At 41.8% G+C, this 24,153-nt stretch overlaps 1 protein-coding gene and 1 long non-coding RNA gene across 2 annotated transcripts in view; both read left to right on the plus strand.

The window, feature by feature from the left end:
• Positions 1 to 23,879, plus strand: part of LOC123994738 (protein phosphatase 1H-like) — a 59,697-nt gene extending 35,818 nt beyond the window's left edge. Inside the window, exons 7-10 of the mRNA XM_046297682.1 lie at positions 16,740 to 16,803; positions 16,973 to 17,080; positions 19,905 to 20,056; positions 20,274 to 23,879. Of these exons, the coding sequence (XP_046153638.1) occupies positions 16,740 to 16,803; positions 16,973 to 17,080; positions 19,905 to 20,056; positions 20,274 to 20,421 (472 nt within the window). The 3' untranslated portion in view covers positions 20,422 to 23,879. The remainder of the gene's footprint in view (positions 1 to 16,739; positions 16,804 to 16,972; positions 17,081 to 19,904; positions 20,057 to 20,273) is intronic.
• LOC123994739 lies at positions 3,370 to 7,274 on the plus strand. Its single transcript, XR_006831702.1, has 3 exons — positions 3,370 to 3,922; positions 4,127 to 4,225; positions 4,693 to 7,274. It is a non-coding gene; the product is annotated as an uncharacterized LOC123994739 (long non-coding RNA).
• Positions 23,880 to 24,153: the final 274 nt, after the last annotated feature.

Below are 24,153 nucleotides of genomic sequence, written 5' to 3' on the forward strand. Positions count from 1 at the left end.
CTAGACAACTCACTGTGGGGAAGCAGGCAATGTCTCATAATGCGTTATGTCTAATCCTCTGTATTGAGAGCAGCCAGGTCACACCAAATCCACTTCAGTATTCAACATGTTTCGGGGTCCCCAGGATGTCAGGAGATGCCTTCAATACCGGTCACTAGGGGCAACGTAAGCACCTATTACCATAGAGGAATGGCTTAAACCACGCTACGACTCCAAGGATCGCGGGTTCAATCCCGGTGCTAGGCACTCGTTTAAATGTTTTCTGTTTTAACCCTGTCCCTTACCTTATCCAGTTTGAATTCATGTTTAACGTAAAGGGACATTTCACCCTGGCTCTGCATATAGTCATTACTATGTTAACAACATTACGTTTTTGTCATAAACATAAACAATGATCCATACCACAAGCATTTCACTGGTAGTCAGGAAGTTTTGACTTCCTGTGTATTTGTCTGCTCATATGGAACCACAAAGTCCGACATTCATAGCGAATGCAGATACCGCTCCGCTAGGTAGATGGGGCGTGCCCACAAACGTGGATTTAGATGGTGTTTTACTTCGAAAGAACAACACACAGTAATCTCAGTACTTCTCTATACCAGATTTCTTGGGGAAACGTTTGATAACGTTTGTCATCATACCAGTGTGGTGTGCTGTTGTAATTAAAAATGAGTTATCTTTCACCGTTCTATCTACCAGAGATTTACCCTGATGATTCCAGTGGCTTGTGGCTATGAGGAATGTTGTTTACGGTGACCAAAGATTATCAGAGGGATTGTTTTAGGCTGAATTGATGGGGAATTCATTTCGACGGCAGCTTTTTTTCCTTCACAACAAAACAGAAGATTCTCAATTTAAGGTAACCTACTATCAGCTAGCTTGATAGCCTAGCTGGACTAAATTAGCTAGTTCGTTCGCTACAGTACTGTATTGAACTCTGAAAGCCATCAGTTAAATCGCATAGCTATCTTTTGGATACATACAGTGGGGCAAAAACGTATTTAGTCAGCCACCAATTGTGCAAGTTCTCCCACTTAAAAAGTTGAGAGAAGCCTGTAATTTGCATCATAGGTACACTTCAACTATGACAGATGACAAAATGAGAAAAAAAATCCAGACAATCACATTGTAGGATTTTTAATGAATTTATTTGCAAATTATGGTGGAAAATAAGTATTTGGTCAATAACAAAAGTTTATCTCAATACTTTGTTATATACCCTTTGTTGGCAATGACAGAGGTCAAACGTTTTCTGTAAGGTTTTCACACACTGTTGCTGGTATTTTGGCCCATTCCTCCATGCAGATCTCCTCTAGAGCAGTGATGTTTTGGGGCTGTTGCTGGGCAACACGGACTTTCAACTCCCTCCAAAGATTTTCTATGGGGTTGAGATCTGGAGACTGGCTAGGCCACTGCAGGACCTTGAAATGCTTCTTAAAAAGCCACTCCTTCGTTACCCGGGCGGTGTGTTTGGGATCACTGTCACGTTTCATTTTCAATGCCCTTGCTGATGGAAGGAGGTTTTCCCTTAAAATCTCACGATACATGGCCCCATTCATTCTTTCCTTTACACGGATCAGTCGTCTTGGTCCCTTTGCAGAAAAACAGCCCTGATGTTGTTTCCACCCCCATGCTTCACAGTAGGTATGGTGTTCTAAGACGGAGCTGCTCTTCCTCCCGGGGAAGGACTGCCCGTTCCATGATCTCGCCATCACGGTTGACAACTCCATTGTGTCCTCCTCCCAGAGCGCTAAGAACCTTGGCGTGATCCTGGACAACAAACTGTCGTTCTCAACTAACATCAAGGCGGTGGCCCGTTCCTGTAGGTTCATGCTCTACAACATCCGCAGAGTACGACCCTGCCTCACACAGGAAGCGGCGCAGGTCCTAATCCAGGCACTTGTCATCTCCCGTCTGGATTACTGCAACTCGCTGTTGGCTGGGCTCCCTGCCTGTGCCATTAAACCCCTACAACTCATCCAGAACGCCGCAGCCCGTCTAGTGTTCAACCTTCCCAAGTTCTCTCACGTCACCCCGCTCCTCCGCTCTCTCCACTGGCTTCCAGTTGAAGCTCGCATCCGCTACAAGACCATGGTGCTTGCCTACGGAGCTGTGAGGGGAACGGCACCTCAGTACCTCCAGGCTCTGATCAGGCCCTACACCCAAATAAGGGCACTGCGTTCATCCACCTCTGGCCTGCTCGCCTCCCTACCACTGAGGAAGTACAGTTCCCGCTCAGCTCAGTCAAAACTGTTCGCTGCTCTGGCTTCCCAATGGTGGAACAAACTCCCTCACGACGCCAGGACAGCGGAGTCAATCACCACCTTCCGGAGACACCTGAAACCCCACCTCTTTAAGGAATACCTAGGATAGGATAAAGTAATCCTTCTCACCCCCCCCCCCCTTAAAATATTTAGATGCACTAATGTAAAGTGGTTGTTCCACTGGATGTCATAAGGTGAATGCACCAATTTGTAAGTCGCTCTGGATAAGAGCGTCTGCTAAATGACTTAAATGTAATGTAAATGTTCTTTGGATGCAACTCAGCATTCTTTGTCTTCCAAACACGACAAGTTGAGTTTTTACCAAAAAATTATATTTTGGTTTCATCTGACCATATGACATTCTCCCAATCTTCTTCTGGATCATCCAAATGCTCTCTAGCAAACTTCAGACGGGCCTGGACATGTACTGGCTTAAGCAGAGGGACATGTCTGGCACTGCAGGATTTGAGTCCCTGGCGGCGTAGTGTGTTACTGATGGTAGGCTTTGTTACTTTGGTCCCAGCTCTCTGCAGGTCATTCACTAGGTCCCCCTGTGTGGTTCTGGGATTTTTGCTCACCGATCTTGTGATCATTTTGACCCCACGGGGTGAGATCTTGCGTGGAGCCCCAGATCGAGGGAGATTGTCAGGGGTCTTGTATGTCTTCCATTTCCTAATAATTGCTCCCACAGTTGATTTCTTCAAACCAAGCTGCTTACCTATTGCAGATTCAGTCTTCCCAGCCTGGTGCAGGTCTACAATTTTGTTTCTGGTGTCCTTTGACAGCTCTTTGGTCTTGGCCATAGTGAAGTTTGGAGTGTGACTGTTTGAGGTTCTGGACAGGTGTCTTTTATACTGATAACAAGTTCAAACAGGTGCCATTAATACAGGTAATGAGTGGAGGACAGAGGAGCCTCTTAAAGAAGAAGTTACAGGTCTGTGAGAGCCAGAAATCTTGCTTGTTTGTAGGTGACCAAATACTTATTTTCCACCATAATTTGCAAATAAATTAATAAAAAATCCTACAATGTGATTTTCTGGATTTTGTTTCTCATTTTGTCTGTCATAGTTAAGGCGTACCTAGGATGAAAACCCCTACAGGCCTCTATCATCTTTTTAAGTGGGAGAACTTGCACAATTGGTGGCTGACTAAATAATTTTTATGCCCCACTGTACAACTCTCAAACCATTTAGCCTAAGCAATGCTAGTCACTTCTAGACTGGTAGCTACCTTCAGCAGATTAAACATATTTGACTAACATTAATGTAAGCAAGCTAACGTTTGCAAATAAGAGTATCTGAATCTTGTAGCCAGAATTTTCTGAAAAACACTTGTTACTAAAAATAGAATTGCCAACACAGCTAACTCTCTGTTTGTGTGTTGTTAGCAATGATTAATGTGTATCAATTGTCTATGGTTGGTTTGCTTGTTGGTTCTCAGCTGGCTAGACATCTTGCTGCCAATTTAGTGATGCTAACTAGCTAACAGCAAGCTGACAATATTAAAATGTCCATGTTAGGTGTGCTAAGCTTGCCAGTCTAATACAGATCAATGCAATTAGCGGTGTGGTTTAATTGTGTATTGGTATGTATTTTGTTTTATGTGGTACAGAATCCACCAGGATGATTTTCCAACCGCTGGCTCTCCACAAGGTGAAGGTAAGTTGGCAAAAATATTTACGAGTTGAAGGCTAAGATAGCTCAATTTACAGTAAGCAACATGAATTGGGTAGTGTTTGTATGGATTTGTGTTATAGGGTTAGATGTAGGACCACAGAGTACCTCCAAGACCATGTAATCAATTTAGTCTACTCCTTTTCTCTTTTTACCTTTTCTCTTTGTAAAACTCCGGTTATCCTCAAGTCCTGCTGAAATACACACGAGCATGAGGGAGCGGACACACCTTGCAGTTATAGAGCACCACAAGACTGTGGGACAGAAACCACCTAGGGACACTGAATGGTATAAAATCAAGACACAACCACCACATTCTTCTCTCTGCAGATTCTCAAAAAACACAATACAAAAACATTACTACAAAAATCTCCCTGCCAGGCAACTATTGACAAGAATGATCTGTCAAAGTCAATGGGCTGGGGGGAAGTTTAGAAACAGGTCTTTGAGATGGGAGAGTTTTTTTGGATTGTGCAGGGTTGTGTTTAGAGACAGAAAAGGTACTGTTGTGTATGAGAGCTATTGAGGTGCCATTTCTCCTCAATCAGAACTGCCCTCCTACGAATTTTCAGACCTATTGCAGCCTTTCCTCTCAAATGCAGCTCCCAATGTCCCTCATTGTCCCAAACAATACACTAGCCTGTCTCTAAACACTTAGGTCCCATTCAGTTGACACTTTTATCAATAAAGCAGTGCCCTACGTCCCTTCCCCCAAATGAGTGTAAAATGCTAACACCACAACCATGTCTTTCCAGGAGACGTGCAGTACCAGCAAATCCTCTGCAAGAGATCCAAACAGTTGGTGTTTAAGAAGGTCTACGAGCCCTGCACTCACCACTTCTGGCAGAGTCTTATCCAGCTGGCTGTACGCCGCAGACAGGACAAGACCATTCACCACAAGCACAAAGAGTCTCAGCTTCCCCAGCCCACCATGCCAAACACCATTGCCAGTGTACCGAAGCCGGATAAAGGACAGTGTGGCTCAACATAAGAGAATGTAGAACCACCATAAAATAAATACAGATATTTTCTATTAATCTTAAAAATGTGTCTGCCTTTATGGATTCACAGAATATTTGTATTTAAGTTATACAGGGCTTTATAGCATCAAACAGATGTTAAAGCTTGTTTACAGTCCGTATATTGACATGCCTGTAGACAATTGTCATAGCAACATCATGAACATTCTATTGTCGTCCGAGATCAAACTTGTCGTTGTCGTTCTGAAAAAGTATAAACACAAAATGACAGCCTCTGCATGACATCAGCAGTCCGGTGCTCCAAATAGCATACTTTCTCTATTTTAATAATAGAGATTAAACACATTTGTTTAAAAATATATTCAGCAAATGTCAACCAATCAAGTCAGGCAACTAAAAGCAATTTTCTAAACAATATTTTGGTTTGTTGCTAGCTAGTGTCTAAACGTCTAGACTTTAGTTACTTTTGATTCATTATTACAGGTAAATAAACCCATATCATCATTATTTACAAGCTAATGGCGAGCTTACCTTAATAGGTTACTGCCACAGTGTGATGAAATAAAAGTAGGTCATTCTATGTGACAATTTTAGAACTACTGCATCATCTGGTCTCAGGAGGATTTGGTCTGGTTGCTGTGGCAGTCCGGTAACCACGTCCATTGCGACAGTCGCAGAGACTTATTTTTTTTTCATGTTTACAGATATTCCACCACCAGGGGATAAACTGGCCTTTAGACATTCAGATATCCCCCCCAAAAAGATTTGTCAATTTCTAAAATACAGGTGAATGTGCACTATTTAATGCTAACTCAAAATGAGTACTGGGTGATCAGCAGATGATGTTAGAGATGGTCATGATGAAATTGCCATTCACAAAAAAACATTCAGGAAGAAAATACAGTATGATCAATGTAGTAAAGTGCAGGGAATATATGTCTGAGGTGTAAAGTGCAGACATTTTTTGATCAGCAAATGATGGGAGGGGTGTTGTCATGATTAAACTGCCATTCAGCTCCTCTTGTCATCTATTGCTTGAAATATAGCATAATGTCCAATCTATTGAGAGGGATACAGTTTTGCTCCAATGAAAACACACAGGCAAAGGAATTGTGTTTCTCTCTATCTAGAATCCACTCCAGGAAGAAGCCCAGGTACCACATGGTATTGTCTCTTAGACAAAAAAAGATTTACAACTGTAAATTATTGCATTATTGTTTCTCCTCACTGTTAGTTAACCTAGCTGGCTGGAAAGCCAATAATTGTTATTTACATCTGTTTGGAATCCTATCACGTGTCATGCTTATAGTTTTTAGATTGATTATGATAGTGAATGCATTTCAATGTCAACCTTTGTCAATTATGTTACATAGCTAGCTAGTAAAATTATTTACAGTTGTTGATGTTACACATGTTTGCTAACAGGTTATAAATGCGAGGCTGGCACATAGCAAGTTAGCAGGCACCAGGCAAACTAGCAGGCTAACATTTACTGGTAAACCTAGCTTTAGGTAACTGGTTGTAATGTTAGTAGCTTGCTGTTCAGTAGCAATTTCTATGAAAAAATATATATACGTTTTACAATCAAGATAAAATAGATCTCCGATTTGTAAAAACCTCTTCTCTTTTCAGTCATTTAATTTAATTTTACCTTTTATTTAACCAGGCAAGTCAGTTAAGAACATATTCTTATTTTCAATGACGGCCTGAGAACAGTGGGGGCAGAACAACAGGGGCAGAACGACAGATTTGTACCTTGTCAGCTCGGGGGTTTGAACTCGCAACCTTCCGGTTACTAGTCTAACACTCTAACCACTAGGCTATGCTGCCGCCCCATATCATAGATATGGCTACCGGTAGCTGTTTAGCTAACTTAGCTAACTAGACTAGCTACCTACCTAAGTTAGTAAACAGAACAATAAGTTGAATGTCAATAGAATATCAAAAAATACTCCCTCGTCAAATTTGTGTTGAGAGGAATCATTTGAAGCCATTGCTGTCTGGTCAGTAATTTGTTTTTCACAAATGATTTTGTGTTGTGTCTGCCTCCCTTTCAACAAAGCCTGTATTGGGGGAGGGACGGGTCCAGATCAGGAGGCCCTGCACCACAGGAGTTGTAGTCTTTCAGAGACTGGAAAAACAATTGTCACCTTGTATACAGTGCCTTCAGAAAGTATTCATACCCTTGGACTTATTCCACATTTTGTTGTGTTAAAGCCTGAATTCAAAACGGATTCAATTATTATTATTCCCTCATGCATCTAAACACAATGCCCCATACTGACAAAGTGAAAACATGTTTTTAGAAAATTGTGCAAAGTTATTGAAAATTAAATATAGAACTCACTTCCATAAGTATTCACACCCCTGAGTCAATACTTTTTTTGGGGGGGGGGGCTATCTTATGTATACCACCCCTACCTTGTCACAACACAACTGATTGGCTCAAACACATTAAGAAAGAAAGTCCACAAATGAACTTTTAAGAAGGCACACCTGTTAATTGAAATGTATTCCAGGTGACTACCTCATGAAGCTGGTTGGGAGAATGCCAAGACTGTGCAAATCTGTGGCTTTTTGAAGAATCTCAAATATAATATATATTTTGATTTGTTTAACACTTTTTTTTTGGTTACTACATGATTCCATATGTGTTATTTCATAGATGTGATGCCTTCACTATTATTCTACAATGAAGAAAATAGTAAAAAAAAAAGGAAAACCCTTGAATGAGTAGGTGTCTAAACTTTTGAGTGGTACTTTATGTATAGAAAATATATACACTACCTTACAAAAGTTTGGGGTCACTTAGAAATGTCCTTATTTTTGAAAGAATAGCACCTTTTTTGTCCATTAAAATAACATCAAACTGATCCGAAATACAGTGTAGATATTGTTGATGTAGTAAATGACTATTGTAGCTGGAAACTGCAGAGTTTTAATGGAATATCTGCATCGGCCATTATCAGCAACCATCACACCTGTGTTCCAATGGCACGTTGTGTTAGATAATCCAAGTTTATAATTTTAAAAGGCTAATTGATCATTAGAAAACCCTTTTGCAATGATGTTAGCACAGCTGAAACCTGTCGTCCTGATTAAAAAAGCAATAAAACTGGCCTTCTTTAGAGTAGTTGAGTATCTGGAGCATCAGCATTTGTGGGTTTGATTGCAGGGTCAAAATGGCCAGAAACAAAGCCCTTTCTTCTGAAACTCATCAGTCTATTTTTGTTCTGAGAAATTAAGGCTATTCCATGCGAGAAATTACCAAGAAACTGAAGATCTCATACAACGCTGTGTACTACTCCCTTCACAGAACAGTGCAAACTGGCTCTAACCAGAATAGAAAGAGGAGTGGGAGGCCCCGGTGCACAACTGAGCAAGAGGAACAATACATTAGAGTGTCTAGTTTGAGAAACAGACACCTCCCATGTCCTCAACTGGCAGCTTAATTAAATAGTACTTGTAAAAAACACTACTCTCAATGTCAACAGTGAAGAGGTGACTCTGGGATGCTGGCCTAGGCAGAGTTCCTCTGTCCAGTGTCTGTGTGCTTTTGCCCATCTTAATCTTTTATTTTTATTGGCCAGTCTGAGATATGGCTTTTTCTTTTATACTCTGCCTAGAAGGCCAGCATCCCGGAGTCAACTCTTCACTGTTGACGTTGAGACTGGTGTTTTGCAGGTACTATTTAATGAAGCTGCCAGTTGAGGACTTGTGAGGTGTCTGTTTCTCAAACTAGACATTGAGTTGGAGGCGTGCTTGGCCACGCAATCATGGGTGAACAGGGAGTACAGGAGGGGGCTGAGCACGCACCCTTGTGAGGCTCCAATGTTGAGGATCAGCAAATAGGTGTTGTTTCCTACCTTCACCACGTGGGGGCGACCCATCAGGAAGTCCAGGACCCAGTTGCACAGGGCAGGGTTCAGACCCAGGACCTCGAGCTTGATGATGAGCTTGGAGGGTACTATGGTGTTGAATGCAGAGCTATAGTCAATGAACATTGTTCTGACATAGATATGCCTCCTGTCCAGATGTGACAGGGCAGTGTGCAGTGTTGTGGAGATTGTATCGTCTGTGGATCTATTGGGGCGGTAAGCAAATTGAAGTGGGTCCAAGGTGGCAGGTAAGGTGGAGGTGATATGATCCTCAACTAGTCTCTCAAAGCACTTCATGATGACAAAGGTGAGTGCTATGGAGTGATAGTCATTTAGTTCAATTACCTTTGCTTTCTTAGATATAGGGACAATGGTGGCCATCTTGAATCATGTAGGTACAACAGACTTGGATAGGGAGAGATTGAATTTATCTGTAAACACACCAGCCAGCTGGTCTGCGCATGCTCTGGGATGCAGATAGGAATACCATCTGGGCCGGCAGCCTTGCGAGGGTTAACACGCTTAAATGTCTTACTCACGTCGGCAACAGAGAAGGAGAGCCCACAGTCCTTGATAGCGGGCCATGTCGGTGGCACTGTATTATATCCTCAAAGCGAGCGAAGAAGACGTTCAGCCTGTCTGGAAGCAAGACGTCAGTGTCCTTTTTCCTATTATAATCCGTGATTGTCTGTAGACCCTGCCAAATACGTCTCGTGTCTGAGCCGTTGAACTGGGACTCAACTTTGTCCCTATACCGACATTTCGCCTGCTTGATTGCTTTGCAGAGGGAATAACTACACTGTTTGTATTCTTCCATATTCCCAGTCTTCTTGCCTTGGTTAAATGCTGTGGTTTGCGCATTTCAGTTTTGCGCGAATGCTCCCATCTATCCACGGTTTCTGGTTGGGTTAGGTTTTAATAGTCACAGGGGACACAACATCTCCCATGTACTTCCTGATAAACTCATTCACTGTATCGGTATATATTATTTACTGAAGCTACTCTGAACTAATCCCAGTCCGCGTGATCAAAACAATCTAGAAGCGTGGATTCCGATTGGTCAGACCAGCATTGAATAGTCCTTACCACGGGTGCTTCCTGTTTTAGTTTCTGCCTATAGTAGGGGAGGAACAAGATGGAATCATGGTCCAATTTCCCGAATGGGGGGTGGGGGAGTGCCTTATGCTTTCTAGAAGGTAGTATAACAATAGTTGAGAGTTTTAGCAGCGTGACTACAACAATCAATATGTTGATAGAATTTCTGGAGCCTTTTCCTCAAATTTGCATTGTTAATCCCCAGCTATAATAAATGCAGCCTCAGGATATGTGGTTTCCAGTTTGCATAAAGTCCAGTGAAGTTCTTTGAAGGCCGTCATGGTATCTGCTTGAGGGGAGATAGACCACTGTGGCTATTATTGACTAAAATTATCTCGGGAGATAGTAAAGTTGGCATTTGATTGTGAAGATATTCTAAGTCAGATGAACAGAAGGACTTGAGTTCCTGTATGTTATCACAGTTACACCATAAGTCATGAATCATAAAACATACCTCTACCCTTCTGCTTCCCGGGGAGATGTTTGTTCCTGTCGGCGCGATGTACTGAGAAACCAACTGGCTTTACAGAGTCAGACAGTATGTCTCGAGAGAGCCATGTTTCCGTGAAGCAGAGTATGTTACAATCTCTGGTGTCTCTCTGAAAAGCAACACTCACCTTGAGCTTATCAACTTTATTATCCAGAGATTGGATATTAGGTGGGTGATAGGCACTCTTCCTAAATTGGACCAGAAGACCCGAGTATCTCTCCTCTGCCGTTGTTGTTTTGGAATAAGTTAAATTGCTTTGGGGAGAGCATCAAAGGATCTGCTGCAGGGAGGTCGTAATGCCAGCATTAGTTCTGGTGAGTTACAGCCGTTCTAATGTCCAATAGTTCTTCCCGGCTGTATGTAATGACACAAAACAATTCCTGAGCTAATAATGTAAAAATAGTACATAAACAAACAAAATACTGCATAGTTTCCTAAGAACTAGTCACGATGCTACCATCTCCGTCAGCGCCATCGTTTAGCTCCAGTCAACCCCTCCCATCTATATCTGAACACCATCCGTTTGATTTCTATTTTCCATATATTTTTCAACCGCGCTGTGATGGTTCACAAAAGTTCTGAACCTTTCTATTCTCAGATTTTACATATTGTAAATAAAAGAAAATGTTTTGCTAAGAGTATTATTATATTATTGATCGATTGACTATGACTTTTAAATTACCCAGCAGTGCTATTTGCAGAGTTAGCTCCAGGTAAATGTTGCAATTCTTCAGCCATTCCTGAACCTGTGACGAAAAACAAGCTACATATGGACAGTACCAAAATAAATGATCTAATGACTCTGCCTCCTCGCAGCAAAATCTGCAGAGCTTGGAAGATTGTATCCTCCATATATATAACATTCTATTGGTTGCAAGAAGTTCTGAATCAGCTGTTGTTTTGCGTGTCAATTCATAAACCATGTGCCATGGAATCGGTAACATTCAAAATCTCTTCCCAACTGTTTTGCAATTTATATGGCACAGCTGTCAATTTTTTGGTCCTTAAATGAAATTGGTATATATTTTTATTCATCACAATGTTCTTTAACCATTTATGTTCTTTAATGCAGGGCCGACAGACAAGTTCCTTTCTTTTCCCCCTCCTACTTGCCTCTTCCATTTTTGTGGAAATGCTGCAATTTGTTGGTTGAAATTTTGGGTAGAGCAGACATTTCCATATGTCTGTGTTACCTGCATGTATGGCATAACACCACCAGTCCTATTTATGATATAATTTACAAAAATTATACCTTTAAAAAATTATTGATTGAAAAATACTTTTTTTAAACAATTAGCATATTTGAGTTTACCCAGAATATTTGTTGTAATATTTGTTCTGCCTTTTCAGGTGGATTAAATTGAAATTGCAACCAACTTTATAAGGCTTGTTTAAAAATAATGATATTTTAGAGATTTCGTTTTCTAATAACCGAAAGTGAGCAGTTGTAATCTGAATAAAAGGAAAGAGGCCATTCTTGAACATGGGGTGAGACATTCTTACTAATTTACTAGAGAACTATTTCAGATTTAAGTATAACTTTTGTTTGACTGATGCCTTTAGTGAGATGCTTTAATATTTAATGATTTATGCCCTCCGAATTCATATTCGTTATATGAATAGGCCCTTTTAATTTTGTCTGGCTTGCCATTCCAAATAAAGTTGGATATTTTTTGTTCATACAATTCAAAAAGCAGGTCACTAGGTGTAGGCAAAACCATACGCAAATAGGTAAACTGTGATATGACTAAAGAGTTCATCAGGGTGATTTTCCACAAATAGGTGTTTTCCTTTCCATGGTAGCAAGATCGTATCTATTTTTGTTAACTTTCTATAAAAATGTATTGGAGTGAGATCATTTCTTTCTTTCGGGATTTGTATACCAGTTATGTCCACATCCCCGTCAGACCATTTTATTGGTAAACTACACAGTAATGTAAAAGTTGAATTTTTTAGTGATCCAATAAGTAATATAGTACACTTTTAATCCAGAGAGGTCAGCAAAAGAATCTAGATCCTCTACGAGGCTGTGGAGGGGTTCTAATTGTGGTTTTAAAAGAAAACATGAATCATCAGCGAACAGCCACAGATTTCTAATCTCTTAATATTATTGTTGGATCTAATTTTAACAGCTAACATTTTGATACCAATAATAAATAATATGCCTGTCACGACGTCCGCCGAAGTCGGTTCCTCTCCTTGTTCGGGCGGTGCTCGGCAGTCGGTGTTACCGGTCTTCTAGCCATCACCTATCCACTTTTCATTTTCCATTTGTTTTGTCTTGTCTTCTCACACACCTGGTCTTTATTTCCCTCATTATATGTTGTGTATTTAAACCTCTGTTCCCCCCATATCTTTGTGCGGAATTGTTTATTGTAAGTGCATGTGCACATTTTCTCTGGTGCGCAACGGGTTTTGTACCCATTTGTTTATTGTTCTGGTTTCCGGTGGTTTTATGTATAAAACTGCTCCGTTGATTACCCAGTTTTGCTCTCCTGCGCCTAACTTCCCTGCCGCCAGTTACGCAGTCCCTTACAATGCCGATAGTGGACAACTTGTTTTATATTTTTTGCAGTATTTCTTAAGTGACTTGTTGCAAACAGAATGCATGTTTTGGAATATTTTTATTCGGCACGGACTTCCTTTTTTCACTCTGTCATTTAGGTTAGTATTGTGGAGTAATTATAATGTTGTTCATCTATCCTCAGTTCTCATATCATAAACATGACCATGCGATCAGTGCGATCAGTATAAAATAGCCACAAGCATGACCGGATTTTTTTTCAGATCTTGCACCTCCCCTTCCAATACACTGAAAGTTGTCATAGGGTGCATTGCTTGTGGACACTTATTTGTGAAACATCTCACTGACCTAGAAATCCCTCGGACATGATCAAAACCAACCCATGGTCCCCCAGGGTGAAATCCCCCTTTTAACCGTCTCTAAACCATGAGCTACAGCTCAGAGGAGTGCGGGTTCAATCCCAGTGCGAGGCCCTCGTTTGTATTTTTTCTGTTTTAACCCTGTCCCAAACCTTAACCCTTACTTTAACCAGTCGGAACGAATGCCTTAACTTAACTGTTGAGTTTTGACTTGTATGGACAAACGGCAACACTGAAGTGAGACCGTGAGATCTTGCTGGTTTAGAGAGAACCTGGCATTCTGCTGGGATGTGCATGCGTCTATGCACTCCATTCACGAATTAATGTCCTTGGGAAGGCAGAGTGGTTATAATGAGTGAGACAGTGTTTCACCTTCATCTCTGTAGTGTACCCAGAGCCCTGGGTCTTGCACGAGAGAAAGGTAGACTTAACGGAGAGATGTGGGCTGAGCAGAGCCTGTCTGTTTAAATATGCTGTTTGATGTTTTGAGAGTACAGTATATTATCATTACCACAGTGAGCTGATTCAGGAAGGTTCAATAGCGGCTAGACGAGAAGGGGGAACTTGTTCAGTGTCGCTCTCCATTATATGGATGTGTACTGGTATTTTTTGAAGCTATTGCTCTGGGTGGTACAGTTTCTCTATTCTCTATTGGAGTAGTCAACATGATCTGCCCTTCCAGTGTAGGAATAGAGGAATAGAATGAGATTCTCTTTATTTCTTTTCCATCTTCGGTATTGTGTACTACTGCAATGTTCTTTGTGTCCCAGTCACAGTAGTAAACAAGCCCTCATAACAGCCTCCCATTCACTAACCACATTTCCTCCACCGTTTTTATGCTAGAAATTCCTGGCATATAAGAAGAAAAAAACAAGACGTGTAAATGGAAACAGGAAGTGTCGGTACAATTTCATAAATGTTGACAGACAATTTGTTCGTTCGACATGATCTTTTTGTGTAGGTAAAATGAATAATGCAACAAAATGTACATAGAACCACAATCATTTCAAGGTAAATTTGCAGTCACGTGATATTACATTTACATTTACATTACATTTAAGTCATTTAGCAGACGCTCTTATCCAGAGCGACTTACAAATTGGTGCATTCACCTTATGACATCCAGTGGGACAGTCACTTAACAATAGTGCATCTAAAACTTAGGGGGGTGGGGTGAGAGGGATTACTTAACCTATCCTAGGTATTCCTTAAAGAGGTGGGGTTTCAGGTGTCTCCGGAAGGTGGTGATTGACTCCGCTGTCCTGGCGTCGTGAGGGAGTTTGTTCCACCATTGGGGGGCCAGGGCAGCGAACAGTTTTGACTGGGCTGAGCGGGAGCTGTACTTCCTCAGTGGTAGGGAGGCGAGCAGGCCAGAGGTGGATGAACGCAGTGCCCTTGTTTGGGTGTAGGGCCTGATCAGAGCCTGGAGGTACTGAGGTGCCGTTCCCCTCACAGCTCCGTAGGCAAGCACCATGGTCTTGTAGCGGATGCGAGCTTCAACTGGAAGCCAGTGGAGAGAACGGAGGAGCGGGGTGACGTGAGAGAACTTGGGAAGGTTGAACACCAGACGGGCTGCGGCGTTCTGGATGAGTTGAAGGGGTTTAATGGCACAGGCAGGGAGCCCAGCCAACAGCGAGTTGCAGTAATCCAGACGGGAGATGACAAGTGCCTGGATTAGGACCTGCGCCGCTTCCTGTGTGAGGCAGGGTCGTACTCTGCGGATGTTGTAGAGCATGAACCTACAGGAACGGGCCACCGCCTTGATGTTAGTTGAGAACGACAGGGTGTTGTCCAGGATCACGCCAAGGTTCTTGGCGCTCTGGGAGGAGGACACAATGGAGTTGTCGACCGTGATGGCGAGATCATGGAACGGGCAGTCCTTCCCCGGGAGGAAGAGCAGCTCCGTCTTGCCGAGGTTCAGCTTGAGGTGGTGATCCGTCATCCACACTGATATGTCTGCCAGACATGCAGAGATGCGATTCGCCACCTATTACTTTGTGTGCGAATTGAAAAAGCATGCACATTTTAGGCTACAGGTTGGTGAAAGTGCACGGTGATGAACTCAATGCTCCTTTCCAATAAATATCAAGGGTCTTAATTTGTATGATGATCGATGCTTAGCTGCCATTAACAAACAGTTATCCATCCCGTGTCCACTTTATCAGCGAACTGTTGTCTAGAGAACATGTGCGAAAACCAGTTTGAGCAAGTTTGTCATTTATCGCAAAAGTTTGTGTGACAAAACGAGTGGACAATGTAATTCAATGGAAACACAGGCATAAGCGGTCGCTAAGGGGTCGCCGACGACAGTTTTTTGGAAGTCAGTCGAGGTCTCAATTTATTGATGAGAGTTAGAATAGTATAATATACAGGGTGCAACTTTGAAATTCGGTTGTGCATCAGCAGTTTTTTAAATATTTTTTATCTCATACCAGTCACTGACAGTGACTCAATTAGCCATTAAAACTGCAAAAACAAATCTCCACTCCCTCCACGGTATAATGGGTAGAATTGCAGGGAATTTGCTGTAAAACTGCAAAAAATGTCTGCCCCGTGACAAAATTTGTAGAACTGCAGGAAATTAACTTTAAAACAAATGTTTCTCTCCGCCATAGGGGGGTTTACCCGCGATTTGGTTTGGGATATTATCAAATGTTTTACCCGCAATTTGGTTTGGAGTATTATCAACAATAAAATACTTTGAAAGCAGTATACTGCACCATACAAACACCAATCCCCTCAATTTCATCCATTTATTTATTAGGATTATGGTAACATTTACTTTTTACAGCATAATACAGTCAATTATACGGTATTGTAATGTGTGTCATTACACAGTGCTTGTATTGAGTGTATTTAGATTACAATATCTGTACTGCAATATGAATTACAGTAACTTAGTTGCTAGTGAGCCGCCTGGAAATTATTGTGAAATTCACAGAAACTCCTTTTTAACCTTTATTTAACTAGGCAAGTCAGTGAAGAACTAATTCTTATTTACAATGACGGCCTACCCTGACCAAACCCGGACGACGCTGGGCCAATTGTGCGCCGCCCTGTGGGACTCCCAATCACGGTCGAATGTGATACAGCCTGGATACGAACCAGGGACTGTAGTGATGCCTCTTGCACGGAGATGCAGTGCCTTAGACCACAGTGTGTGTATGTGAAACTAGGGGAAGGGTCATGATTAAACTTGCTGACTGTGGCTCTGAAGAACCATAATGGCTCCCTGGCCTGTTATAAAGGAAATAAGGAAAAACTACATGAACTCTTAGGTCTCCATCTGCTTCCCTCGTTCTCAGCTGATTTTTACTGTTTCTTTCTCCGTCATCTCGCTTTCTCTCTCCACCTCGCTCTCCCTCTCCTCCCTTTTAGCAACAGGTATAATGAGGACCATCAAATACAGTGTGTGTAATGCTCAGCGCAATAAACCATGAAATAAAAACCCATTATTGTCTCCTCTTTCCACACAGGGCATATAAAACCATAGAAGATGAGGACCTGAGGTTCCCACTAGTCTACGGCGAAGGGAAAAAGGTTGTTTGTGTGTGTGTAACGTGCGTGAATGCGAGACGAGAGAGTGTGTGTGTCTGTGTTTAAATGTGGATGTGAACAGAATTTATAACAGAGTTTATTACATAGAAAAAAAGTATCTATATCTTAGTTTAATAGTACACTAACTGGTGTCTTTAAATCTCTTCCTCAGGCCAGAGTAATGGCCACCATAGGCGTGACCAGAGGTCTTGGTGACCATGATCTTAAAGTCCATGATTCCAACATCTACATCAAGCCTTTCCTGTCCTGCTGTCCAGAGGTAAATCCAATTATGATGCACTGTGTGTAGCATCCTGGCACCATTCTACACACACACACACACACACACACACACACACACACACACACACACACACACACACACACACACACACACACACACACACACACACACACACACACACACACACACACACACACACACACACACACACACACACACACTCTTGTACAGTGCCTTGCAAAAGTATTCATCCCCCTTGGTGTTTTTACTATTTTGTTGCATTACAACCTGTAATTTAAATGGATTTTTATTTGGATTTCATGTAATGGACATACACAAAATAGTCCAAATTGGTGAAGTGAAATGAAAAAAAATTACTTGTTTCAAAAAATTCTAAAAAATAAAAGCCTGGAAAGTGGTTTGAGCATATGTATTCACCCCCTTTGCTATGAAGCCCCTAAATAAGATCTGGTGCAACCAATTACCTTCAGAAGTCACATTTTTAGTCAAATAAAGTCCACCTGTGTGCAATATGTGTCACATGATCTGTCACATGATTTCAGTATATATACACCTGTTATGAAAGGCCCCAGAGTCTGCAACACCCCTAAGCAAGGGGCACCACCAAGCAAGCGGCACCATGAAGATCAAGGAGCTTTCCAAACAGGTCAGAGACAAAGTTGTGGAGAAGTACAGATCAGGGCTGGGTTATAAAAGAAGTATCCAAAACTTTAAACATCCCAAAGAGCACCATTAAATCCATTATTAAAAAATGGAAAGAATATGACACCACAACAAACCTGCCAAGAGAGGGCCGCCCACCAAAACTCACAGACCAGGTAAGGAGGGCATTAATCAGAGAGGCAACAAAGAGACCAAAGATAACCCTGAATGAGCTGCAAAGCTCCACAGCGGAGATTGGAGTATCTGTCCATAGGACCACTTTAAGCCGTACACTCCACAGAGCTGGGCTTTAAGAAAGAGTGGCCAGAAAAGCCATTGCTTAAAGAAAAAAATAATCAAACACGTTTGATGTTCTCCAAAAGGCATGTGTGAGACTCCCCAAACGCATGGAAGAAGGTATCTGGTCAGATGAGACTAACATTTTTGGCCATCAAGGAAAACTCTATGTCTGGCACAAACCCAACTCCTCTCATCACCCCGAGAACACCATCCCCACAGTAAAGCATAGTGGTGGCAGCATCATGCTGTGGGGATGTTTTTCATCGGCAGGGGCTGGTAAACTGGTTAGAATTGAAGGAATGATGGATGGCGCTAAATATAGGGAAATTCTTGAGGGAACCCTGTTTCAGCCTTCCAGAGATTTGAGACTGGGACGGAGGTTCACCTTCCAGCAGGACAATGATCCTAAGCATCCTGCTAAAGCAACACTCGAGTGGTTTAAGGGGAAACATTGAAATGTCTTGGAATGGCCTAGTCAAAGCCCAGACCTCAATACAATTGAGAATCTGTGGTATGACTTAAAGATTGCTGTACACCAGCGGAATCCATCCAACTTGAAGGAGCTGGAGCAGTTTTGCCTTGTAGAATGGGCAAAAATCCCAGTGGCTAGATGTGCCAAGCTTATAGAGACATACCCCAAGAGACTTAGAACTGTAATTGCTGCAAGAGGTGGCTCTACAAAGTATTGACTTTGGGGGGGTGAATAGTTATGCATGCTCAAGTTAGATTTTTTTTGGTCTTATTTCTTGTTTGTTTCACTCAATCTTCAAAGTGATAGGAATGTTGTGTAAATCAAATGATACAACCTGGAATTAAAATATATTTTTGGGGGGTTTGTAAGGCAACGAAATAGGAAAAATGCCATGGGGGTGAATACTTTTGCAAGCCACTGTATCCAGCTCACGCCTTGTGCACACATTATAGCTCAGTTTATTATCCAAGTAGCTCGACCGAGTGAAAGTGTTGTTTTTTCAGTGGATTGGCTAACTGGGTTTGTAACAGCGAGTAAAGACAAAAGTTATCAGACTCGTAAATAGTTCAAGGAAGGAAAGAGTGATGCATAATATTTTGGGCCTTGCTTGGTTCCTGGAGTACTTTTGCCCACCTAACCCTGGTAGTTTCACAGCTCTTCATCTCACTCATTATCCATCCATTGAGTCCGTCTCATTCAGTCTGATTATTTGCAGCTCTTTATTCATTACACAGGCAGTTCAGCCAGGGTCTCTCTACCACTCTCTCTCTCTCTCTCATATTATGGTGCCATTATTATAGTGTTATCGTCTTTAGATCAAAGGCAGAGAGAATAGCTACAGTAGCCTGCTCCCACATAGTTGTATGGTATGATGATAGAAGAGTTGGCTAAAGCACATACACTACGGGTTCAGGGTGTACAGTACCACACGTTCCTCTGTCGTGGTCAAACCAAGGTTGTCTGATATCAGACTCAGAGATCTTATTTGATTATATATGTAATTGGTGTTCTCTCCTGAATAAGACCCTGTTGTTTGTTACAGGTGAAGGTGTACAATAGGGTTCCCTAACTGGTGGGCAGGCCGCGGGTGGTTTTATCTGGCACCGCCAAGTTTTCCCATTTTTATTGTTGGACATAAGACTTTAATAAACACCAGGAAATTAGCTCCAGATGATTTAATTTGGGAAATTTGTTCCCAAGTATTCACAAGCATAATAGAGATACACGTGATCGTATACAAATTTAAGCAAGTTTTGAAATGATTATGTTTTATTAATGTTCGGGCTTCTTGCAGTCGGGCCACGGCTGAATCTAGTTGACGATCCCTGGTGTACAACCTGTCTCAGTACGAGCATGGTGCTAACTCAGTCTGCTATTGCTGTTATTGTGCACAACCTGACCCATTTTTGTTGTTATTCTTTCTAGGTGACGGTGTACAACCTAAACCAATACGAGCACGGTGCTGACGACGTCCTGGTGATGGGAACAGATGGCCTTTGGGACGTCCTCTCCAACAAGGAAGTCAACGAATCAGTCTCCACCTTCTTGGCCAACTGTGACCCCGACGACTTATACAGGTAGGTGTGTGTCTGTGTGCAGGTGGACCTGCGTGCGTGTAAAAGTACATTTTTCAATAACAAATCATAACAAAAAAGAATTCCATGACATCCTTCGCACATTGTATTATGCAATTTTGTAAATTGAGTAAACATCCAATATCTTACAAAGTAAATGCAACTATTGACAGTGGACCATTTTTGCCAACATACCCCTCCACTTCATGTCTGTGACCAGGTACACGATGGCTGCTCAGGATCTGGTGATGAGAGCGCGGGGAGTACTGAAGGACCGAGGCTGGCGGATCACTAATGAACGGCTGGGATCTGGAGACGACATCTCCTGTTACATCATCCCTCTGATGTACGGAAACCGCCAACCCTAGAACCACCTACAGGCCATGAATGGAGCAGACTCCCATCTCTATGGCAGACTCCCTCCTCAACCAGCAGTACTGTACCCCTCTCTTTTTGACTCTCTCTCTCTCTCTCTCTCTCTCTCTCTCTCTCTCTCTCTCTCTGTGTCACCCACCTCTCAGTGCTGTACTATAAGTGATAATCCTTCAAGATGTTACAATGTTCCCTTCTTCCCTAAACAGGTATGAGCTTCAGATTGTGGTATGTGACCTAAGATCCCAGTCATGTGATGCTGACCTGTGCAGCTTTGTTTCCTGCTTTGCCACAGTGTGGCTTCAGAGGAGTCACTTCCTGAAGTACAGTGTTTCTTTCAGACCTACCAAGGTTGAGTACAGACAGGTGTTTGTCTGGCAGAAAGTGGTTTTTACTAAAAGTATGTCGTTTTGTAGTATGTAGTTTTCTAAAACATCTCACTCGTCTCAACTGGAAAGGGAGGCTGAACTTAGTGAAGATCACATTGTTTGACTTGGTGTAGCCTATGTAATGAAGATTCTGTATCCCTCACCATAATCTGACTGAGCAAGGTGCAATAGTTTACTATGGTACTGTTTGTGTATGACTTGATCTTGTTTTTTCTCATTGATGTAAAAATGGCCATAGTCATTCAAAAAAACAACAAGTTAAGAGTTCTATCTTATAATGTATTCATAGACCAAGACCCACGTTCTGTTACAAATCTTATGATGTAGCTGTATATTTATTTCTGTTAGATCATTATTTTAGGCTGATAATGTTCCAGATGTTTATTCGCATGTAATGCTGCTTGCTTTGGGAAATTGATGGAGATATAGTGGATCAGACTGAACCCAAAGACAAGAGAATATTAAGTATGTTGGCCTACACCACTGCCACTTCAGTCTGTGCCATTCCATGCGTATTTTACTTTTCAATATAATTGATAATTACTTTTCAATATTGTAAGAGTATTTATTTATACTGACTGATGTATTGTCACACTTGATCCTTCAATTCAGTGCCAGTATTCCACTTATGTCATACTGCATCATTGTTTTATTATTTTCATACATACCATGATAAAACATATGAATTGATGTAAACACACTATATCATTTCCTACATGTTACATTGTATATTTTGGTGACATTGTCAGCTTTGATGTATTGTTGACGGTGGCTGAAGTTCTGGATGAAGTTTTCACAGATGCCGTGCTCGAAGATGGTTTCCTAACATGAGATACTAAGTTCTGGCTCTTGACTCTGCTATCTACCCATCATACAATGTGCTACATTTAGGGCTATTTCCAATCAGATCTGCCTTAACCCACGATAACTGACAAGTGCATAGCAGTTTGTGTTTTTATTTGGATTATTTTTGAGGTGTAACATCGTTGGAGCTGCCAAATCAGCAAGTGACTCCCGGCATTATACCTATCGCAGACATTGCCATTGGATGCACGAGTCACATTCGTATAAATCCCATGCAGCCTTGTTGTTTCAAGCTCAAACACTGGAATGTGTGCTGTAATCTACACCCCAATTAGGCTGAAATCAATCCTTATTAATTTGTTTAAAGAGTTTCAATTTGAGTGTCACTTTCTATATAGCCTACACTTTCTCATTCTGAACTTCTAATGCGGGTGGGTTGTATAGACAGGTGTGGTTTTCATCCCCCTTGGGGAAGAGCTGCTCCAACGCAGTTACACGGCTGACATCATCTAAACAAAAGCAAGGAAATTGCTATGCAGTTGTCGGTAATGGCAGGTTCACGCTGAAACGGATTGAATAGGCCTGAAAGGTCTTGCACAGTCAAATCATGTTTATGAAATGTGATTATATTTGAATGAAACCAGATCAAAGTAGGAAAAATGACTATTGCTTCTACATTGATGAAAGTTTGATCATATAGTTACTGGTCCATTTCCCCATTTGGATTCAGGAGGCGGATTATTAAGGGCTTTTTGTGACATTACAAAATCCTCTCATTTTAATACACCAATTTAAATAGGTATTGCCTTGTAACCAATATCGCGGAGGGGAGTGGTTTAGGTAGCTAGTCTAGTGGTGCTACAATTTGACTGCAGCATGTCTGCAAATACAATGAGGTTTCCCCTATTCATCTAAGGCAAATATACTTTGGTTTGTACTTTCATCTGTGTCTGGTGTTAGCTAGGAACTGGTTGGCTCAGTCTTCAGCCAGCATGGAACAAAAGCGGAATGGTTCCCCAAAACCCAAGTAATTACACATGTCAAACGGGAGATTCATCTAAACTTTTTGACTATCGTTAATAGTCATGCTATATGGACATTGCCTGACTCCCTGGACAGTAAAAAAAAAAAAGAAAAGATACACTCATCTAGTCCCGGGTCAGACCACCCTTTGCCTCCAGAACAGTTTGAATTCCTTGGGGCATAGATTCCACAAGGTGTCGGAAATGTTCCACCTGGATGTTGGTCCATGCTGACATGACAGCACCACGCAGTTGCAGCAGATTGGACGTCGGAACGTGTGGTACGTTCATGCTGTGAACAGGTTTGGTCAGTAACAATGTTCAGATACGCTGTGGCGTTCAATCGTTGCTCAATTGGTATCAAGGAACCTAATATGTGCCAGGAAAACATTCCACACACCAGTACACCACCAGCCTGTACCGGTTGACACCAGGCAGGATAGGTCCATAGACCCATTCTGGTTACGCCAACTCCTGACTCAACAGGAACTGGGTATCCTCGGACTAGAGGATGTTTTTTTCACCTCTCAATTGTCCTGTGTTGGTGATCGCGTGCCCACGGGAGCCGCCGCTTCTTGTTTGTAGCTGATAGGAGTGGAACATGGTGTGGTCATCTTCTGTAATAGCCTATCCTTGATGAGGATTGACAAGTTGTGCTTTCCGAGATGCCGTTCTGCACGCTACTGTTGGACTGCGCTGTTATTTGTCTGTTTGTGGCCATCATGATAGCTTGTACGATTCTTTCCATTTTCCTTTGACCTCTCTCATCAACAAGCTATTTTTGTCTACAGGAATGCTGCTGACTGGATATTTTTGGTTTGCTGCAACAATCTTGGTAAACCCTAGACACTTGTTTGTGAAAAGCTCAGTAGGGCGGCCGTTTCTGTGATACTGGATCCGGTGCGCCTGGTACAGATGATCATACCATGCTGAAAGTTGCATAGGTCACTTGTTTTGCTCATTCTAGTGTTCAATTGAACAGAAACTGAATGGCTCAATGCCTGTCTGCCTACTTTATATAGCAAGCCATGTGACTCAGTGTCTGTAGGAGCATTTTTTGTGAAACCATGTGCCATTGCTTTGTGTATCAGCAAATTTACTTGAGATAATCTCACCGCAACACTGCGTCCATGTTGCTTGACATACAGTTGAAGTCAGAAGTTTACATACTCTTAGGTTGGAGTCATTCAAACTCGTTTTTCAACCACTCCACACATTTTTTGTTAACAAACTATAGTTTTGGCAAGTCGATTAGGACATCTACTTTGTGCATGACAAGTCATTTTTCCAACAATTGTTTACAGACAGATTATTTCACTCTTAATTCACTGTATCACAATTCCAGTGGGTCAGACGTTTACATACACTAAGTTGACTGTGCCTTTAACCAGCTTGGAAAATTCCAGAAAAGTATGTAATGTCTTTAGAAGCTTCTGATAGGCTAATTGACATCATTTGAGTCAATTGGAGGTGTACTTGTGGATGTATTTCAAGGCCTACCTTCAAACTCAGT

The sequence above is a fragment of the Oncorhynchus gorbuscha genome, linkage group LG14 (assembly GCF_021184085.1).
Source record: "Oncorhynchus gorbuscha isolate QuinsamMale2020 ecotype Even-year linkage group LG14, OgorEven_v1.0, whole genome shotgun sequence".
Classification (NCBI taxonomy): domain Eukaryota; kingdom Metazoa; phylum Chordata; class Actinopteri; order Salmoniformes; family Salmonidae; genus Oncorhynchus; species Oncorhynchus gorbuscha.